The sequence below is a fragment of the Coregonus clupeaformis genome, chromosome 24 (assembly GCF_020615455.1).
Source record: "Coregonus clupeaformis isolate EN_2021a chromosome 24, ASM2061545v1, whole genome shotgun sequence".
NCBI classification, from domain to species: domain Eukaryota; kingdom Metazoa; phylum Chordata; class Actinopteri; order Salmoniformes; family Salmonidae; genus Coregonus; species Coregonus clupeaformis.
This window is the reverse complement of record NC_059215.1, coordinates 7,810,892-7,832,648: the sequence shown is the minus strand read 5'-3', so window position 1 is coordinate 7,832,648 and position 21,757 is coordinate 7,810,892. Positions and strand designations below refer to the sequence as shown.

Here is a 21,757-nt window from a genome sequence, read left to right as displayed (position 1 = left end):
CCAATCCCTGTACCTTTTGCAGAATATCAGTCTGCCCTGATGTTTTTCCTGGAGAGAAGTGGCTTCTTTGCTGCCCTTCTTGACACCAGGCCATCCTCCAAAAGTCTTTGCCTCACTGTGCGTGCAGATGCACTCACACCTGCCTGCTGCCATTCCTGAGCAAGCTCTGCACTGGTGGTGCCCCGATCCCGCAGCTGAATCAACTTTAGGAGACGGTCCTGGCGCTTGCTGGATTTTTCTTGGGCGCCCTGACGCCTTCTTCACAACAATTCAACCTCTCTTCTTGAAGTTCTTGATGATCCGATAAATGGTTAATTTAGGTGCAATCTTACTAGCAGCAATATCCTTGCCTGTGAAGCCCTTTTTGTGCAAAGCAATGATGACGGCACGTGTTTCCTTGCAGGTAACCATGGTTAACAGAGGAAGAACGATGATTTCAAGCGCCACCCTCCTTTTACAGCTTCCAGTCTGTTATTCTAACTCAATCAGCATGACAGAGTGATCTCCAGCCTTGTCCTCGTCAACACTCTCACCTGTGTTAATGAGAGAAGCACTGACATGATGGCAGCTGGTCCTTTTGTGGCAGGGCTGAAATGCAGTGGAAATGTTTTTTGGGGATTAAGTTCATTTTCATGGCAAAGAGGGACTTTGCAATTAATTGCAATTCATCTGATCACTCTTCATGACATTCTGGAGTATATGCAAATTGCCATCATCAAAACTGAGGCAGCAGACTTTGTGAAAATTTGTATTTGTGTCATTCTCAAAACTTTTCACCACGACAGAAGCCACTCCTCAGTAAAAGGCACATGACAGCCCGCTTGGAGTTTGTCAAAAGGCATCTAAAGGACTCAGACCATGAGAAACAAGATTCTCTGGTCTGATGAAACAAAGATTGAACTCTTTGGCCTGAATGCAAAGCGTCACGTCTGGAGGAAACCTGGCACCATCCCTATGGTGTAGCATGGTGGTGGCAGCATCATGCTGTGAGGATATTTTTCAGCGGCAGGGACTGGGAGACTAGTCAGGATCGAGGAAAAGATTAACGGAGCCAAGTACAGGGAGATCCTTGATGAAACCTGCTCCAGAGCGCTCAGGACCTCAGACTGGGGCGAAGGTTCACCTTCCAACAGGACAATGACCCTAAGCACACAGCCAAGACAACGCAGGAGTGGCTTCGGGACAAGTCTCTGAATGTCCTTGAGTGGCCCAGCCGGAGCCTGGACTTGAACCCAATCTAACATCTCTGGAGAGACCTGAAAATAGCTGTGCAGCGACGCTCCCCATCCAACCTGACCGAGCTTGACAGGCTCTGCGGAGAAGAAGGGTAGAAAATCCCCAAATACAGGTGTGCCAAGCTTGTAGCATCATACCCAAGAAGACTTGAGGCTGTAATCGCTGCCAAAGGTGCTTCAACAAAGTACTGAGTAAAGGGTCTGAATACTTATGTAAAGGTCATATTTCAGTTGTTTATTTTTTATAAATTCGCAAACATTTCTAAAAACCTGTTTTTGCGTCGTCATTAGGGGGTATTGTGTGTAGATGAAGGGGAAAAACAATCCATTTTAGAATAAGGCTGTAACGTAACAAAATGTAGAAAATATCAAGGGGTCTGAATACTTTCCCGAAAGCACTGTATATACTTTGTACATATTGTACATACATTTGCTACTGCTTATTTACCTACATCACAGTAAAAAGTAACCGCCTCACCATGGGCATTGCACAACTACAATGGGGCATTGAGAAAACAGTACGCTTTTTATCTGCTACATTGGAATCGTTACTTTTTGCTGCCTTGAGCAGAATGAGACATTTTATCCTGTTCTCGGGCGTGAGCTGCATGTTGAAATTTTGAAAATAGAACCAAAGCATAATCTCACATAGCCGGCGCTCTTATGCCTGGTTTCATTTAAATTAATATGATGGTATCCTGCTCTGAAAACATGAGTCTGGTTTAGCTGGCCTGTTACCATCTAGTTTCCTCCTTACTGAACACTCCACCACCAATAGCACCACTTTTTGACATTTGGATATATAGACGATCTATAGATGTTCAAACTATCAAACTCTGGGTAGTGAGTAGTTGGTTGAATAGTTTGTTGACAGTTACTTGAACATCTATTTGGGACTATCCAAATAACGTGTTATGAGAAGCAGATATTTAATCTGACTACCCACTGGGCACAGGCGTCAGTTCAATGTCTAGTTTGATTTACATTTGGTTGAGTTGTCAGCTACTGTGAATTCAACATGAAATCCAAAAACAAATTCACCATGCCATTGGAGTTAATTTAGGTTAAAAGTTGGGTGAAAAAAGACAAAATTCCCTTACATTGATGACTTTTTGCAAATCCAATCAGTTTTTCACATTGATTCAACGTCATCACATTGATTTATTTTGTTAAAATTATGTAACAACATTGATTCAACCAGTTTTTGCCCAGTGGGTATTCTGCAGTGGAGGCTAATGGGAAGAGCTATAGGAGGACAGGCACATTGTAATGGCTGGAATGGCATAAATAGAACGGAGTCAAACGTGGTTTCCATGTGTTTGAGGAGTTTTATACTGTTCCATTTATTCCATTCCAGCCATTACAATGATCCCCTCCTATAGCTTCTCCCACCAGACTCCACTGGTATTCTGTCACTTTACATTAAGTTGGGTAACATTGAGTGTCCTTTATTTTGTTTAGGTTCAGTAGATCCAGCAGAGTTCAGGAAATTGCTCAGAAAAAGGTAAGATATGAGATGATGATTCATGATATCATGATATCACTAACCAGATCATTCTATTGACATTACATGTATTTGTAAACAGGGACCTCTGTGCCTGACAAAACAGTGCGATGGGATGACCACAATGAAAATGGGGAGACTAAGATCAGAGGAGGCTCCTCAGAGGAGGAAGGGAAGACCTTCCTACTCAGTGAATTTCATAAAAATAAAAATCATTTTTAGATAAAACTATACTAAATATATTCACATGTCACCAAATAATTGATTAAAACACACTGTTTTGCAATGAAGTTCTACAGTAGCCTCAGTAGCACTCTGTAGGGTAGCACCATGGTGTAGCCGGAGGACAGCTAGCTTCTGTCCTCTTCTGTGTACATTGACTTCAATACAAAACCTATGAGGCTCATGGATCTCACCCCCTTCCATAGACTTCCACAGTAACCTATCAGAGCTCTTGCAGCATGAACTGACATGTTGTCCACCCGATCAAAGGATCAGAGAATGAATCAAGTACTGAAAGAATAAACTACAGCTAGCTAGCACTGCAGTGCATAAAATGTGGTGAGTAGTTGACTCAAAGAGAGAGAAAGACAATAGTTGAACAGTTTTGAACAAATTAATTTATTCCAAAATTAAGGAGAAATGAGAGAGAGAGCTAGCTATATTTCGTAGTATAATTTCTTTCACTTTCACTTACTTAGCTAGTGTCAAATGGAGCTAGTTTAGCCTACTCAAACACCCAGCTCAAACAGAGAGAGATGCTATGTTAGCTAGCTGGCTATGCTATCCAACACTGGAACTCTTCCATGTCAAGGTAAGCTTTTGGTTTTATTAATTTATTACCACTGGGGCCCGCCGGTGTAACTGCTAAACTGATTGCTACTGAGTACAATTTACTGCATGATTGTAGCGGGTTTACTAACGTGTTAGTTCTAGTAGCTATGTTGACTATGACGTGACAACGATGTAGGCTGTTTGTAGCAGTTAGCGGTCATGATATGAAGGTTTGGTTTGGCAAAGTTTTTTCGCCTGGTCACAGACAGCTGATGTGTAGTCCACTGAAGTCCACAAGCAAAGGGAAAAGGTGAGAGGAGAGAACGTAGATAGATGCGAGAAGGAATTATACAGTTGAAGTCGGAAGTTTACATACACCTTAGCCAAATACATTTAAACTCAGTTTTTCACAGTTCCTGACATTTAATCCTAGTAAAAATCCCCTGTCTTAGGTCAGTTAGAATCATCACTTTATTTTAAGAATGTGAAATGTCCGAATAATAGTAGAGATAATTATTTATTTCATCTTTTATTTCTTTCATCACATTCCCAGTGGGTCAGAAGTTTACATACACTCAATTAGTATTTGGTAGCATTGCCTTTAAATTGTTTAACTTCGGTCAAACGTTTCGGGTAGCCTTCCACAAGCTTCCCACAATAAGTTGCGTGAATTTTGGCCCATTCCTCCTGACAGAGCTGGTGTAACTGAGTCAGGTTTGTAGGCCTTCTTGCTCGCACACACTTTTTCAGTTCTGCCCACAAATGTTCTATAGGATTGAGGTCAGGGCTTTGTGATGGCCACTCCAATACCTTGACTTTGTTGTCCTTAAGCCATTTTGCCACAACTTTGGAAGTATGCTTGGGGTCATTGTCCATTTGGAAGACCCATTTGCGACCAAGCTTTAACTTCCTGACTGATGTCTTGAGATGTTGCTTCAATATATCCACATAATTTTCCTTCCTCATGATGCCATCTATTTTGTGAAGTGCACCAGTCCCTCCTGCAGCAAAGCACCCCCACAGCATGATGCTGCCACCCCATGCTTCACGGTTGGGATGGTGTTCTTCGGCTTACAAGGTACCCCCTTTTTCCTCCAAACATAACGATGGTCATTATGGCTAAACAGTTCTATTTTTGTTTCATCAGACCAGAGGACATTTCTCCAAAAGGTTTGATCTTTGTCCCCATGTGCAGTTGCAACCGTAGTCTGGCTTTTTAATGGCCGTTTTGGAGCAGTGGCTTCTTCCTTGCTGAGCGGCCTTTCAGGTTATGTCGATATAGGACTCGTTTTACTGTGGATATAGATACTTTTGTACCTGTTTCCTCCAGCATCTTCACAAGGTCCTTTGCTGTTGTTCTGGGATTGATTTACAAAAGTACGTTCATCTCTAGGAGACAGAACGCGTCTCCTTCCTGAGCGGTATGACGGTTGCGTGGTCCCATGGTGTTTATACTTGCGTACTATTGTCTGTACAGATGAACGTGGTACCTTCAGGCGTTTGGAAATAGGTCCCAAGGATGAACCAGACTTGTGGAGGTCAACAAAATAATTTCTGAGGTCTTGGCTGATTTCTTATAATTTTCCCATGATGTCAAGTAAGGAGGCACTGAGTTAGAAGGTAGGCCTTGAAATACATCCACAGGTACACCTCCAATTGACTCAAATTATGTCAATTAGCCACCAGAAGCATCTAAAGCCATGACATAATTTTCTGGAATTTTCCAAGCTGTTTAAAGGAACAGTCAACTTAGTGTATGTAAACTTCTGACCCACTGGAATTGTGATACAGTGAATTATAAGTGAAATAATCTGTCTGTAAACAGTTGTTGAAAAAATTACTTGTGTCATGCACAAAGTAGACGTCCTAACCGACTTGCCAAAAACTATAGTTTGTTAACAAGAAATTTGTGGAGTGGTTGAAAAACGAGCTTCAATGACTCCAACCTAAGTGTAACTTCCGACTTCAACTGTATATACAACGAGCTGTTTGTATGTGTCTGGCATGAAAGTGAAATGTGTTTGCGTGTGATCAGGGGTGTATTCATTACGCCGATTCTGTTGAATGTCTTTTCTTAAAAGGAAGCAAACGAAACGGGGATAAACATACCTGTCACGATCGTCTAACATAGAGGACCAAGGCGCAGCGTTGAAGGTGAACATATCTTTTTATTACTGATCACACGATCAAAACAATAAACGATAACGTGACGTCTACAGTTTAACACAAACCGAAATGAACAAGAAACCACAAACACAACGTGAAAGACAGATAGTTAAATATGGCTCCCAATCAGAGACAACGAGCCAACAGCTGACACTCGTTACCTCTGATTGGGAGTCACTCAAACAAAGAAATACAATAACCTAGAACCCACAACAAAACATAGAAACTAACACCCTGGCTCAACATACGAGAGTCCCCCGAGCCAGGGCGTGACAGTACCCCCCCCTAAAGGCGCGGACTCCGACCGCGCCAACGAAACACAACAGGGGAGGGACCGGGTGGGCACTCCGCCTAGGCGGCGGATCCGGCTCCAGTGGAACAGGCACGTGCCGTGCCGGACCGACGACGCACACCACTGGCTTGGTGTGGGGAACAGGCACGGGCCGTGCTGCACTGACGACGCACACCACTGGCTTGGTGTGGGGAGCAGGAGCGGGCCGGACAGGGCTGACGAACCGCCCCACAGACTTGGTGCTGGGAGCAGGAATGGGCCGGACCGGGCTGGCGACGCGCACCACAGACCTGGTGCGGAGAGCAGGAACGGGCAGAGCCGGGCTGACGAGAACGCACCACAGACTTGACGCGGGGAGCAGGAATGGGCCGGACCGGGCTGGCGACGCCGCACCACAGACCTGGTGCGGAGAGCAGGAACGGGCAGAGCCGGGCTGACGAGACGCACCACAGGCTTGATGCGGGGAGCAGGAATGGGCCGGACTGGGCTGGCGACGCGCACCACAGACCTGGTGCGGGGAGCAGGAACGGGCAGAGCCGGGCTGACGAGGCCGCACCACAGACTTGATGCGGGGAGCAGGAATGGGCCGGACTGGGCTGGCGACGCGCACCGCAGGTTCGGTGCGGGGAGCAGGAATAGACCGGACCGTACTGGGGACACACACCACTGGCTCTACACCGGGATCTGGAACGGGCCGGACCGGACTGGCAACACACGCCAGTACCTCTCGCCGTGCCTCCACACCTTCCATCCCCTCTTCTACCAGTGGCCCCCGTAACCCGGCGGCCTTCTCCGGCAACCCACTGGACCGCTCTATCGCGGCCTCCTGCTGGTCCGCCGTCGTGAGCCCCCCCCTAAAAATTTTCGGGGCGTCTCTCCTACCCGTGGACCACGTCTCCATATCCCTCGCCAGCTTCTCGCCCTTCTGCCATAATGTCAAGCCCTTGTCTTCCTCCCTCGGCTTGACCCAGTCCAGGAGGCGAAGGAGATCTGTGAGGGATCTCCCTGGCGATGGCTCCTGGACACGCTGCTTGGTCCCATCTTGGTGGTTTCTTCTGTCACGATCGTCTAACATAGAGGACCAAGGCGCAGCGTTGAAGGTGAACATATCTTTTTATTACTGATCACACGATCAAAACAATAAACGATAACGTGACGTCTACAGTTTAACACAAACCGAAATGAACAAGAAACCACAAACACAACGTGAAAGACAGATAGTTAAATATGGCTCCCAATCAGAGACAACGAGCCAACAGCTGACACTCGTTACCTCTGATTGGGAGTCACTCAAACAAAGAAATACAATAACCTAGAACCCACAACAAAACATAGAAACTAACACCCTGGCTCAACATACGAGAGTCCCCCGAGCCAGGGCGTGACAATACCTGAATTTGTCCAATAGAAACTCTTGTTTGCAACTGTTGGACTAATGATTACACCCTAGATCAGCTAGATGCAGGCAAGAGTGTGCAAGGCGGTATTGAATGTGTCACTGTCTGTAACCTTGATTACTCAAAATTCTCTCGACCTGTGCACCTAAGTTGTAAACTTTCATTCACAGGCTAGGTTGTAGCAAACTCATGATGGGTACAGGGAAAATTCTAGTATCATGTAGTAGCCTAAACCTATCGATGTTACATTGAGCTGGGTGAATGGAACATGAATGACAGTCATCCAATATGCTGTAATAGAAATAAGGCCAAGTTAATTTTTTTAAAGTATCATCCTCCCACATCTTAAACGGCACCGACCGCCACTGACTAAGAACCTATATGGTTTTGTACCAATACTCAAGTAATGCTTCTGTCATTTTTCAACCAGGAAGGGAGTGGACAAACAGGAAGCAGTGAAAGAACCTGGAGAAATCGATGAAAGGTTCTGGGAAATCATCATGACTGCAGACAGGAAGGATTATGAACGAATCTGTGCTGAGTTTGGTGTCAAAGACTTCCGTGTGATGCTGAAGAAACTCAATGAGAAGAAAAAGGAGCGAGAGGAGGAACAGGCCAAGGTTTGAGAATTGGGCACATTCAGTATGTGCAAAACTTATTCTGTGTGTACTGTTTCTGGTCATATAATGTAGCTAATGGACTGTGTGAAAACCTATATGACCACTATGAACCTCAGGGTTCATAATGTCTCAAAGGTGGCACTGATTAATTTGAGTGTAACCAGTTAACTACATTAAGTCATTGTGGCAATAGCCTTAACCTATAATTTCATCCTCATGATTTTAAACTCCATTTCTCTCCCCTCCCTCTCATCCATTATTTTCTCTCCACCACTTTCCTCATTGTGATCTTCCAAACCATCTGCCATCCTTTCCTCAGTATATTGAGACCATCAGTAACCTGAAACATATTGATATTAAAGGAGTAGGCATTGCTTCGTTTGAGTTTGACCTTGAGCTCAAAGACCCCGCCAGTAGGATTTTCCTCTACAAGGTGAGACATCTAGAAGTTGACCTCTGATTCAGTTTCCACATGAGGCAAAGGTATCATTATACATAATTTAGCTTTTATCTCAACTTACACAACAATTTTATCATTCAACGTTGTACAGCATTCTAATGGATGACTACTGCCTTACAAGAAAGACTGACGTTGCACAATTAGAACAGAATGTGTCACTGTCTTTCTTGTAAGGCAGTAGTATCTCCTTTAAAGTTCTGCCCATCACCCAAAGTTCCGGGCATAGAATTACATTTTCTTTGGTTCCAGAGTAACTTCATCCCCTGTTATCATCTTGCCATCATAATGGAACACATCCATGTCAAAACATGTCAATAGTCATACATCCCATCAACTATGAGGATTTTCGTTTTTTCATAAAAAAAAAAAAATTTATGAACTCAATTTCAAGTCATATCTGATAGTAGCTGTCACTGTGTGCAACTCCGTATCATCTTGCAGGATGGTGTAATGATTCCCTACAGTGATGAGGAAGATATGAAACACAGCTTAAAGACTGTTGGGAAGAAGTTCATATTCAGTGTGCGGGACCTTAAGGCAGAGGATGCTGGGCTCTATCAGGTGGATGTTGAGGAGGTCAATCTCTTCTCTACAGACTTCAAGTGTAAGATGACAACAGAATGATTATGAATAACATTCCTTTTTGATAGAAGATAAAAAACGTTCTTTATTTCTTAACATGACCTTGCTCCATTTGCCCTTTTCATTCCAGTTTCCACAGTGGATTTCATTGTCAAGATCCAGGAGGTGAAGGCCAAAGAGAGAGAGGATGCTATGTTTGAGTGTGTCCTGTCACATCCCTGCCCCAGAATCAAATGGATGGGCAAGAACGCCACTCTGGAGGAGGGAGAGAAATACACTATAACTGTGTCAGAAGACAAGCTGATACACAGACTGCTAATAAAAGACTGTAGCCAGCTGGACAAGGGCATCTACTCTGCTGCGGCAGGAATCAAGACATGCAGTGCCTGGCTGATAGTGGAAGGTAACATGACATCTTCATATCTTGCACAATATGTAATTTTTCAGATGAAGGAAACAGCAGAGGGGTTCATTTTTGGTTGAACAACATATACTATGTAGTTTCACCTCAGTAACTCAGTTCTGGTCTCATGACAAATTTGCGAGGTACTATGTCTTCTCAACACTTATCGAAATGTTCCATATCAATAATCTCTCTCTCTCTCTCTCTCTCTCTCTCTCTCTCTCTCTCTCTCTCTCTCTCTCTCTCTCTCTCTCTCTCTCTCTCTCTCTCTCTCTCTCTCTCTCTCTCTCTCTCTCTCTCTCTCTCTCTCTCTCTCTCTCTCTCTCTCTCTCTCTCTCTCTCTCTCTCTCTCTCTCTCTCTCTCTCTCTCTCTCTCAGCTGACAGCGATCCTGCTTCCCATGGTAAAAAGAAGTCCCGTAAAACAACCCAGGCTGGTGGAACAGGGTTGGATCTGGGGAAACTGGCTCAAGAACAGCAGGAAAAACTGGCGAAGGAAAGGCAGGAGAGGATCGACGCTGCAAACAAGGCCAGAGTGGAGGAGGAGGAGAGGTTAGCCCGAGAGGCACTCCTGGCTCCCCCTCCTCCTGATACTGGGGATAGAGACAGTGGGGAAGGCAAAGACACCGGAGATGGAAAGAACAAGTCTAAAAGTGGATCAAACAAATCCAAAGATTGTGGCAAATCAGTTGACGAATCAGTTGGCAAATCAGTTGGCAAATCAGTTGGCGAATCAGTTGGCGAAATGAAAGACTCTGAGAAGGAAGGAGATGACAAGAAGAACAAGAAATCCACTGATGATTCTGACAAAGGCAAAGGTAAGACAAAATGAAAAAAGTATTTGATCCCCTGCTGATTTTGTACGTTTGCCCACTGACAAAGACATGATCAGTCTATAATTTTAATGGTAGGTTTATTTGAACAGTGAGAGACAGAATAACAACAAAAAAATCCAGACAAATGCATGTCAAAAATGTTATAAATTTATTTGCATTTTAATGAGGGAAATAAGTATTTGACCCCTCTGAAAAACATGACTTAGTACTTGGTGGCAAAACCCTTGTTGGCAATCACAGAGATCAGACGTTTCTTGTAGTTGGCCACCAGGTTTGCACACATCTCAGGAGGGATTTTGTTCCACTCCTCTTTGCAGATCTTCTCCAAGTCATTAAGGTTTCGAGGCTGACGTTTGGCAACTCGAACCTTCAGCTCCCTCCACAGATTTTCTATGGGATTAAGGTCTGGAGACTGGCTAGGCCACTTCAGGATCTTAATGTGCTTCTTCTTGAGCCACTCCTTTGTTGCCTTGGCCGTGTGTTTTGGGTCATTGTCATGCTGGAATATCCATCCACGACCCATTTTCAATGCCCTGGCTGAGGGAAGGAGGTTCTCACCCAAGATTTGACGGTACATGGCCCCGTCCATCGTCCCTTTGATGCGGTCCATCGTCCCTTTGAGTTGTCCTGTCCCCTTAGCAGAAAAACACCCCCAAAGCATAATGTTTCCACCTCCATGTTTGACGGTGGGGATGGGGTGTTCTTGGGGTCATAGGCAGCATTCCTCCTCCTCCAAACACGGCGAGTTGAGTTGATGCCAAAGAGCTCGATTTTGGTCTCATCTGACCACAACACTTTCACCCAGTTCTCCTCTGAATCATTCAGATGTTCATTGGCAAACTTCAGACGGCCCTGTATATGTGCTTTCTTGAGCAGGGGGACCTTGCGGGCGCTGCAGGATTTCAGTCCTTCACGGCGTAGTGTGTTACCAATTGTTTTCTTGGTGACTATGGTCCCAGCTGCCTTGAGATCATTGACAAGATCCTCCCGTGTAGTTCTCGGCTGATTCCTCACCGTTCTCATGATCATTGCAACTCCACGAGGTGAGATCTTGCATGGAGCCCCAGGCCGAGGGAGATTGACAGTTATTTTGTGTTTCTTCCATTTGTGAATAATCGCACCAACTGTTGTCAACTTCTCACCAAGCTGCTTGGCAATGTAGCCCATTCCAGCCTTGTGTAGGTCTACAATCTTGTCCCTGACATCCTTGGAGAGCTCTTTGGTCTTGGCCATGGTGGAGAGTTTGGAATCTGATTGATTAATTGCTTCTGTGGACAGGTGTCTTTTATACAGGTAACAAACTGAGATTAGGAGCACTCCCTTTAAGAGTGTGCTCCTAATCTCAGCTCGTTACCTGTATAAAAGACACCTGGGAGCCAGAAATCTTTCTGATTGAGAGTGGGTCAAATACTTATTTCCCTCATTAAAATCAATTTATAACATTTTTGACATAGGTTTTTCTGGATTTTTTGGTTGTTATTCTGTCTCTCACTTCAAATAAACCTACCATTAAAATTATAGACTGATCATTTCTTTGTCAGTGGGCAAACGTACAAAATCAGCAGGGGATCAAATACTTTTTTTCCCTCACTGTATGTTATGTCTCATTGACTTATTCAAGTCTGTGTAGAACATTTGTTCTTGTTAGTAACACTTTGCGTTAAGGAATACTTACCTAAAATAATTTTAAAGGGTTTATAATTAGTTTATACTATATTATCTATATAAACTAATAATTAAACTATAATAATAATATAATAACTATAATAAACTAATAATTAACGCAAACGGGGATGGCGATGGAGACAGTAAGGGACGTAAGGGGCATACTGGTCCACTTATCCCAGACACAGTCATTGGTAAGAAATACACTGAGACACCTTGGTTACTGCATGGAGGTAGTCTCTAAAATCTCAGATGCATCTTAATGAATTAACAAGTAACCTTAGGATTGCATTAAACGATAAAAACTAAAAAGTGTACAAACTTGATTTTAATTAGTCAACATTTTAACTAATTGTACAGTAATTTAACTTAGAGTAACACGCAGTAATAAACGTACAGTATCTTTGTATTCCACTTGACATCAAGTGATTAACCAGTATGCAGTTTACTTAAAAACAGTTTTAACAAGCAAAATGTATTTTTTAAAACCCTCCTAAAAATAGTAAATATTTCAAATATTGAATCTCATGCATACATTTTTTAACAAGTTCTTCTGTTCACATGTATGTTATCTCTCTGTGACTTATTCACGTCTGTTCGTCTAGAACAGTTTGCTCTTGTTAGTAACTTTTTAAAAACCTGTAAACACTGAGAGGCTGTTTTGGACCTGGTTCCAGGTCCAGACAGTTTGGTTATCCCCACTCCCTGCTTTGGCCATATTCATAGAGTATGCAATGTAGGTCAAGTCACCAAAAGTGCAAACATTTAGTATGTATGGAAAAGGTACACCCTGATGGTCATTGTAAAGCAATGCATTTCTTTCTCCATCCACATGACCTTATATGCATCTTCCACATGCGCTGTTGATCTATTTCACTCGTTTACAATAGCAAAAGTGAATGGGAAAATAAGTTTGAAGTTTCCTCACCTGTCTGTGTCTTATTTACATTTTTTAAGTGATAACCCGAAAGTCGTGATTGCTATGGTCATTTAAATATGTCAGGCTTGAAAATCCGTTCAGCCATTTTGACACAGTGACACACTACCCAAACCAGACGCAACTGGTTTCAAGAGGCCAAGAGACGTCATGTGATCACCTACTGCTTTCTAGTGGATGAACTGGGAATCAGACAGGGGATATATTTACATCAATGGATAGGTAGAGACTTCAGCTTTCTCCTCGTATGTATATCATTCCTGTAAGAGGATAAATTATTCATGTAAGACGAGAAATTAAGTTGCACAAGCCCTGCACTTTTGAAATGTCTGTGTTCCTATTTATCCTTTTGGAACAGTAATTAGTGACATATTTTATGAAAAAACCTAGACTTTCAAATGTATTATTCCCCAACATTTGACAATTAGAATCCCACAGTTCTTACCTTTCTAACACTACTAAGCATGTAGTATACAATATTATGTGTAGTTTAGAAAATGCCACCAGAGGGCATCAGAGTTGAACAGGTTAAGGAATACTTACCTTAAAGTATTTAAAAAGGTTTATAAGTAGTTTATAAACTGTTGTAGATAGTTTATAAATCTGTAATAAACAGTAATGATACATTGGTGAAAATTGTGCTTCTCATTTATCTGCTAGCCAAATACTGAGCTTATATGACAGCACTGGCTTTACTCACAATAATAATCAATAACATTGCAGTCATATATTAGCTCATTATTTGGCCAGTACCAAAATAACCATTGTGTTATAACTATTTATAACAGAATCATAAACTATCTATGTAAACTACTAATTAACCGTTTATAGACTGCTTGTCAACCCCTATATAAATCATTTTAAGTATGCCTAAATGTAAAGCATTACTGGTTTGCTTGTATGTCCCAGTGTATATTTTGTTCACAATAATATGTCTGAATTTTGTCATATATTGTTATTTGTTACTCTACCGTGTCATCGTTACCATTACAATCATGGAATGGATTGTTTCGTTTCATATTTAACCAAACAAAAAGTAATTATGAAAAGTGTCGGCAGGATTATTCTAACTTTAAGGCCAAACCACAGATCCCAATGCGAAAATGGGGACAGGAGAAACTGAGGAGTACATTGATGTGTCTGGCAAGCGTTCAGTGCACACAAGGCAAGGCCCACTGCTGAAAGACATGGTGATTGGTAAGGGATCACATTTGACGTTGTGCACTGACTGCATGAAGGACATGACGTTCGTACAAATATAACTAAAGTTTGGGAAATTACTTGCAGAAGTATGATACTGACGAGATGATACTGAAATGTTCATTCAAGGGGAATGTTGAATCTAATCATTCATACAGTATCTCAAAATAATCCATGTCTGTTTATTTTTGAGAATGGATGTACAGTATGCAGTCCTCTAACATCAGTAGTATCTTCAATGGAAGATCTATGAAACCTTACTATGTTCCATAGAACTCAAACTAAACTTTACATATCTATAATAATACAAAAAATATCTAATAACTGAATCCCGTAGAGGCTTGTTGTATTGTGTGTTTGTATATTTCTGTCATGCTTTTTGTGTTGTATTCATAAGACTTTGAAAGCGTCCTTGATTTTCAAATACTCAACAAATCATTGTAAAACAAACCATGGAAACAGTATCTGCATGGTAAGACCATTCCAATAACTCTGATACCAGAATCTCCAAGCCAACAGCATGGTTGAGGATCTGTTCATCATGAGAAGATGTCAATAGACACCAACCCAACATCTGTTCTTGTCCAAGTTTAGATTAGAAGACACAGTATTACTTAGAATGACCTCTCCTGCAAACAATTGGTCAAACATGTTTGTCTGTCCACAACTTTGTGCTTACGTCTCTGTGACTTGTTCAAGATTGTTCATATGTGTAGAGCAGTGTTTGTTGGTAACACTTCACATTAACGAATACTTACCTAAAAGGATTTAAAAGGGGTTTATAAGTGGTTTGTAAAAACATAAACAATAAAAATATAATTTACTCTTTATTAACTACTTATAAACCCCTATATAAATCCTTTTAAGTATGCCTTAATGTAAAGCGTTACTGGTTTGCTTGTATGTCCCAGTGTATGTTTTGTTCACAATAATATGTCTGACTGTGTTTTTGTTCTATTAATCTGTATATATATGGCTATTTTGTCACGTATTGTTCATTGTTGCTCTGTCTCTGTTTCTGTCTCATCATATTTAATCAAATGAAAAGTAATTGTGGAAAGTGCCATCAAGGTTGTTATTATTTTTTACGGCCAAACAACAGATCCCAATGCGAAAAGTGGGACAGGAGAAACTGAGGAGGACATTGATGCGGCTGGCAAGCGTTCAGTGCGCACAAGGCAAGGCCCACTGCTGAAAGACACAGTGATTGGTAAGAGACCACACGTGATGTCATACACGTGACATCATGCACTGACTGCATGGAGGAGATGGCAATGGCGTTCACATGAGTGACAAATGTCATTCAAATTTGGGAAATGACTAGGAGAAGAATAACCAATAGTATGATAATTATCTGGAATGGATTTCCGTACTCCTATGATAACATCCATAGTATCTTCCTTGTGATGTAATCTTCTAACAAAATTTTACATGATGGGGCTTAAATATATATATGCACTATATTCAGTGCATTCGGAAAGTATTCAAACCCCTTGACTTTTTCCATATTTTGTTCCTTTACAGACTTATTCTAAAATGGATTAAATAAAGCATTTTCCTCATCAATCTACACACAGTATCCCATAATAACAAAGTGAAAACAAGTCTTTAGACATTTTTGCAAATGTATTAAAAATAAAAAACATAAATACCTTATTTACATAAGTATTCAGACCCTTTTCTATGAGACTGGAAATTGAACTCAGGTGCATCCTGTTTCCATTAATCATCCTTGACATGTTTCTACAACTTGATTGGAGTCCACCTGTGGTAAATTAAATTGATTGGACATGATTTGGAAAAGCACACACCTGTCTATATAAGGTCCCACAGTTGACTGTGCATGTCAGAGCAAAAACCAAGCCATGAGGTTGAAGGAATTGTCCGTAGAGCTCCGAGACAGGATTGTGTCAAGGCACAGATCTGGGGAAGGGTACCAAAACATTTCTGCAGCATTGAAGGTCCGCAAGAACACAGTGGCCTCCATCATTCTTAAATGGAAGAAGTTTGGAACCATCAAGACTCTTCCTAGAGCTGGCCGCCCAGCCAAACTGAGCAATCGGGGGCAAAGGGCCTTGGTCAGGGAGGTGACCAAGAACCCGATGGTCACTCTGACAGAGCTCCAGAGTTCCTCTGTGGAGATGGGAGAACCTTCCAGAAGGACAACCATCTCTTCAGCACTCCACCAATCAGGCCTTTATGGTAGAGTGGCCAGGGGAAGCCACTCCTCAGTAAAAGGCACATGACAGCCTGCTTGGAGTTTGCCAAAAGGCACCTAAAGGACTCTCAGACCATGAGAAACAAGATTCCCTGGTCTGATGAAACCAAGATTGAACTCTTTGGCCTGAAGGCCAAGTGTCACGTCTGGAGGAAACCTGGCACCATCCCTACGGTGAAGCATGGTGGTGGCAGCATCATGCTGTGGGGATGTTTTTCAGGGGCAGGGATTGGGAGACTAGTTAGGATCGAGGGAAAGATGAACGGAGCAAAGTACAGAGAGAACCTTTTATTTTTTTGCTTTTTTTTAAAGGGTAGACAGCTTTAATATTGCAGATAGATTGTAGCTTCCATCAATATCATTGTCTGCATCACTTCCAATCCCACATATATACAGTGAGGGAAAAAAGTATTTGATCCCCTGCTGATTTTCTACATTTGCCCACTGACAAAGAAATGATCAGTCTATAATTTTAATGGTAGGTTTATTTGAACAGTGAGAGACAGAATAACAACAAAGAAATCCAGAAAATGCATGTCAAAAATGTTATAAATTGATTTGCATTTTAATGGGGGAAATAAGTATTTGACCCCCTCTCAATCAGAAAGATTTCTGGCTTCCAGGTGTATTTTATACAGGTAATGAGCTGAGATTAGGAGCACACTCTTAAAGGGAGTGCTCCTAATCTCAGTTTGTTACCTGTATAAAAGACACCTGTCCACAGAAGCAATCAATCAGATTCCAAACTCTCCACCAAGACCAAACTCTCTTGGCCAAGACCAAAGAGCTCTCCAAGGATGTCAGGGACAAGATTGTAGACCTACACAAGGCTGGAATGGGCAACAAGACCATCGCCAAGCAGCTTGGTGAGAAGGTGACAACAGTTGGTGCGATTATTCGCAAATGGAAGAAACACAAAATAACTGTCAATCTCCCTCGGCCTGGGGCTCCATGCAATATCTCACCTCGTGGAGTTGCAATGATCATGAGAACGGTGAGGAATCAGCCCAGAACTACACGGCAGGATCTTGTCAATGATCTCAAGGCAGCTGGGACCATAGTCACCAAGAAAACAATTGGTAACACACTACGCCGTGAAAGACTGAAATCCTGCAGCGCCCGCAGGGTCCCCCTGCTCAATAAAGCACATATACAGGGCCGTCTGAAGTTCTCCAATGAACATCTGAATGATTCAGAGGAGAACTGGGTGAAAGTGTTGTGGTCAGAGGAGACCAAAATTGAGCTCTTTGGCATCAACTCAACTCGCCGTGTTTGGAGGAGGAGGAATGCTGCCTATGACCCCAAGAACACCATCCCAACCGTCAAACATGGAGGTGGAAACATTATGCTTTGGGGGTGTTTTTCTGCTAAGGGGACAGGACAACTTCACCGCATCAAAGGGACGATGGACGGGGCCATGTACCATCAAATCTTGGGTGAGAACCTCCTTCCCTCAGCCAGGGCATTGAAAATGGGTCGTGGATGGGTATTCCAGCATGACAATGACCCAAAACACACGGCCAAGGCAACAAAGGAGTGGCTCAAGAAGAAGCACATTAAGGTCCTGGAGTGGCCTAGCCAGTCTCCAGACCTTAATCCCATAGAAAATCTGTGGAGGGAGCTGAAGGTCCAAGTTGCCAAACGTCAGCCTCGAAACCTTAATGACTTGGAGAAAATCTGCAAAGATGAGTGGAACAAAATCCCTCCTGAGATGTGTGCAAACCTGGTGACCAATTACAAGAAACGTCTGACCTCTGTGATTGCCGGCAGGTAGCTTAGTGGTTAAGAGCATTGTGCCAGTAACCGAAAGGTCGCTGATTCTAATCCCGAGCCGACTAGATGAAAAATCTGTCGATGTGCCCTTGAGCAAGGCACTTAAACCTAATTGCTCCTGTAAGTCGCTCTGGATAAGAGTGTCTGCTAAATGACTGAAATGTAAAAATGTAAATTGCCACTAAGTCATGTTTTGCAGAAGAGTCAAATACTTATTTCCCTCATTAAAATGCAAATCAATTTATAACATTTTTGACATGCGTTTTTCTGGATTATTTTGTTGTTATTCTGTCTCTCACTGTTCAAATAAACCTACCATTAAAATTATAGACTGATAATTTATTTGTCAGTGAGCAAACGTACAAAATCGGCAGGGGATCAAATACTTTTTTCCCTCACTGTATACCCCTGGCGCAGGGCTTCAGTGACCGTTTCAGCCTGTGACAGGGGGTATATATGACTCCTGGGAGGTACAGCGTCTACCCGGAGATTTATCGCGCAATCCCCTGCCCGATGAGGTGGTAATTTCATCGCCTGCGTTTTAGAGAACGCTTGCGCCAGATCGAGGTATTCAGGGGGAATGCGCACGGTGGAGGTACTGTCTGGACTTTCCACCGTGGTTGCACCAACGGAAACACCTAGACACCTACCCTGACACTCTCGCGACCACCCCGTGAGAACCCTCTGCGGCCATGAGAAGGTGGGGTTGTGCAGTGCTAGCCAAGGGATACCTAATACCACAGGGAAAGCAGGAGACTCAATAATGGAAAAGGTAACCTGCTCACAATGAGTCTCCTGGGTAATCATGGTGACTGGTGCAGTAACTTCCTTAACCAACCCGGACCCTAATGGTCAACTATCAAGTGTTCTGATGGGGCGTGGAATGGATAGGGAAATCAATGGAATGCCTATACGGTGTGCGAATGCCCTGTCCATAAAGTTCCCAGCTGCGCCTGAATCGACTAGCGCCTTACACTGGGGAACTACCATGTGCTCAGGAAAGGAGATGTGTATTTTACAGTGCGCAGCAGAGGGCTCTGAACGAGTGTGGGTGTTCGATACCTGGGGTGATGCGAGAGTGCACTGCCTGCCGCCTCCCAGCCCAAAATAACGTTGACTACGACGTGTGGTGTATTGTCCCTTCGTGCCACCAGAGTGGCACTGTCACTGTCCTCCGGCTGCCGGGCAGACCCCTACCAGGACGTCCTCTGGCTGCCAGCAAGTTGTCCAAACGAATGGCCATGTCCACCAGTTTGTTGAAGGACAACATGGTGTCTCGGCAGGCTAGCTCCCGTCGGAAGGAGTGGCTTCGTAAGAAGCATTTCAAGGTCCTGGAGTGGCCTAGCCAGTCTCCAGATCTCAACCCCATAGAAAATCTTTGGAGGGAGTTGAAAGTCTGTATTGCCCAGCGACAGCACCAAAACATCACTGCTCTAGAGGAGATCTGCATGGAGGAATGGGCCAAAATACCAGCAACAGTGTGTGAAAACCTTGTGAAGACTTACAGAAAACGTTTGACCTGTGTCATTGCCAACAAAGGGTATATAACAAAGTATTGAGAAACTTTTGATATTGACCAAATACTTATTTTCCACCATAATTTGCAAATAAATTAATTAAAAATCCTACAATGTGATTTTCTGGATTTTTTTCTTCTCATTTTGTCTGTCATAGTTGACGTGTACCTATGATGAAAATTACAGGCCTCTCTCATCTTTTTAAGTGGGAGAACTTGCACAATTGGTGGCTGACTAAATACTTTTTTTCCCCACTGTATTGACATAACCTGAAAGGCCGCTCAGCAAGGAAGAAGCCACTGCTCCAAAACTGCCATAAAAAAGCCAGACTACGGTTTGCAACTGCACATGGGGACAAAGATCGTACTTTTTGGAGAAACAAAAATAGAACTGTTTAGCCATAACGACCATCATTATGTGGCAGCATCATGCTGTGGGGGTGCTTTGCTGCAGGAGGGACTGGTGCACTTCACAAAATAGATGGCATCATGAGGAAGGAAAATTATGTGGATATATTGAAGCAACATCTCAAGACATCAGTCAGGAAGTTAAAGCTTGGTCGCAAATGGGTCTTCCAAATGGACAATGACCCCAAGCATACTTCCAAAGTTGTGGCAAAATGGCTTAAGGACAATAAAGTCAAGGTATTGGAGTGGCCATCACAAAGCCCTGACCTCAATCCTATAGAAAATGTGTGGGCAGAACTGAAAAAGCGTGTGCGTGCAAGGAGGCCTACAAACCTGACTCAGTTACACCAGCTCTGTCAGGAGGAATGGGCCAAAATTCACCCAACGTGAATTCACCCAAAATTCACCCATTCTCTCTACTATTATTCTGACATTTCACATTCTTAAAATAAAGTGGCGATCCTAACTGACCTAAGACAGGGAATTTTAATTAGGATTAAATGTCAGGAATTGTGAAAAACTGAGTTTAAATGTATTTGGCTAAGGTGTATGTAAACTTCCGACTTCAATTGTAGCTATTAAAAATATGTATCTATTCAAATATCTTGCGTATCTTAATTTCCATCATTAACAATTAATATGTGTAATAATGTCGGCATTTCATGCAAAGGATTGTTACCTATAACCAGGATTGCCATTGCATTACATTACATTTTTGTCAAGCAATTACTGTTTTAGCAAACAGTTATTGTGATTCATCCTATATTGTCCCTAACATCCTTACCCTCTTCCAACAGATGTGGGATACATACACATACACACACACACACACACACACACACACACACACATACTCTTACAAACTCAACCCCTTTCCCCCACAATCAACCATAAACTCAGATGCTCAACGGTTGTTACATCCCAGAGCCCAACTCAAGAAAGGACCTGATTTACGAATGCATATACAGTTACAGCTGTTTGAGAAAGCATGCAAGATTGAGCAATAATTGGCAACAATTTGAGATTTGATTAACCAATGTCAAGACCTAGGTGATGGAGATCAGATCCTTCCCCTGAAACACACACACGCTGGTCCCCCGTTGTGACCATTTTCCCAAGCATCTCTGTGCAGTCAGACCTTTGATTATTTTGTGCCACCAGGGCCACAATAATATGCCCCCTCTCTGATTGTTCGAGTGTGACCCCCTCCCCATGGGTTACTGCAGCCAGTGTTGCCAGCACTGCCACTACCTGGGTGGGGGTACCCCACCGGAATCCCCACCAACTAGGTACAAGGTCGTCAAGCTTCTCATTAGCAGCTTTTAGAATTTCCTTGTATATTATGCTCTCCCATCAGGGGGCTCTGGCTTTGTAGGACCAACCCTGCCAGGCAGGCTCAGAATCTTGAGGGGGCGGTGCTGCTCTAGTAGGTCTCTGACCGCATTTATCTTTCTGTTTTGGCTGCATATAGGCAACTTACAGCAGGCCCATAAAACAGATAGGGACTTCTCTTTGGTGTATGGGTCGCTCAGGTGGGTGTCTAGGGTATAGGGTTGGGGACCGTTCCATCATGATAGGACAAGAAAATAATTAATTAGATGTATACTTTATTTTAAAATGTATATCCCTCATCTGCACAAAATTGAAAGCTCTCTCTCAAAAACCCTGCTCACAGACACACATTGGTTCTGGGATATGCAACCCTTTCCTTTCTCAATCAATTAACGCCACACTTTTCCAAACACAAAAACACACAACACACCTTCCATCACA

General features: G+C 42.9%; 1 protein-coding gene across 1 annotated transcript in view; it reads left to right on the top strand.

Annotated features, from left to right (window-relative positions):
- Positions 1–21,757, top strand: part of LOC121538480 (immunoglobulin-like and fibronectin type III domain-containing protein 1) — a 45,692-nt gene that overhangs the window by 10,767 nt on the left and 13,168 nt on the right. Inside the window, exons 7-11 of the mRNA XM_045207019.1 lie at positions 2,697–2,739; positions 7,799–7,988; positions 8,308–8,421; positions 8,890–9,052; positions 9,161–9,433. Of these exons, the coding sequence (XP_045062954.1) occupies positions 2,697–2,739; positions 7,799–7,988; positions 8,308–8,421; positions 8,890–9,052; positions 9,161–9,433 (783 nt within the window). The remainder of the gene's footprint in view (positions 1–2,696; positions 2,740–7,798; positions 7,989–8,307; positions 8,422–8,889; positions 9,053–9,160; positions 9,434–21,757) is intronic.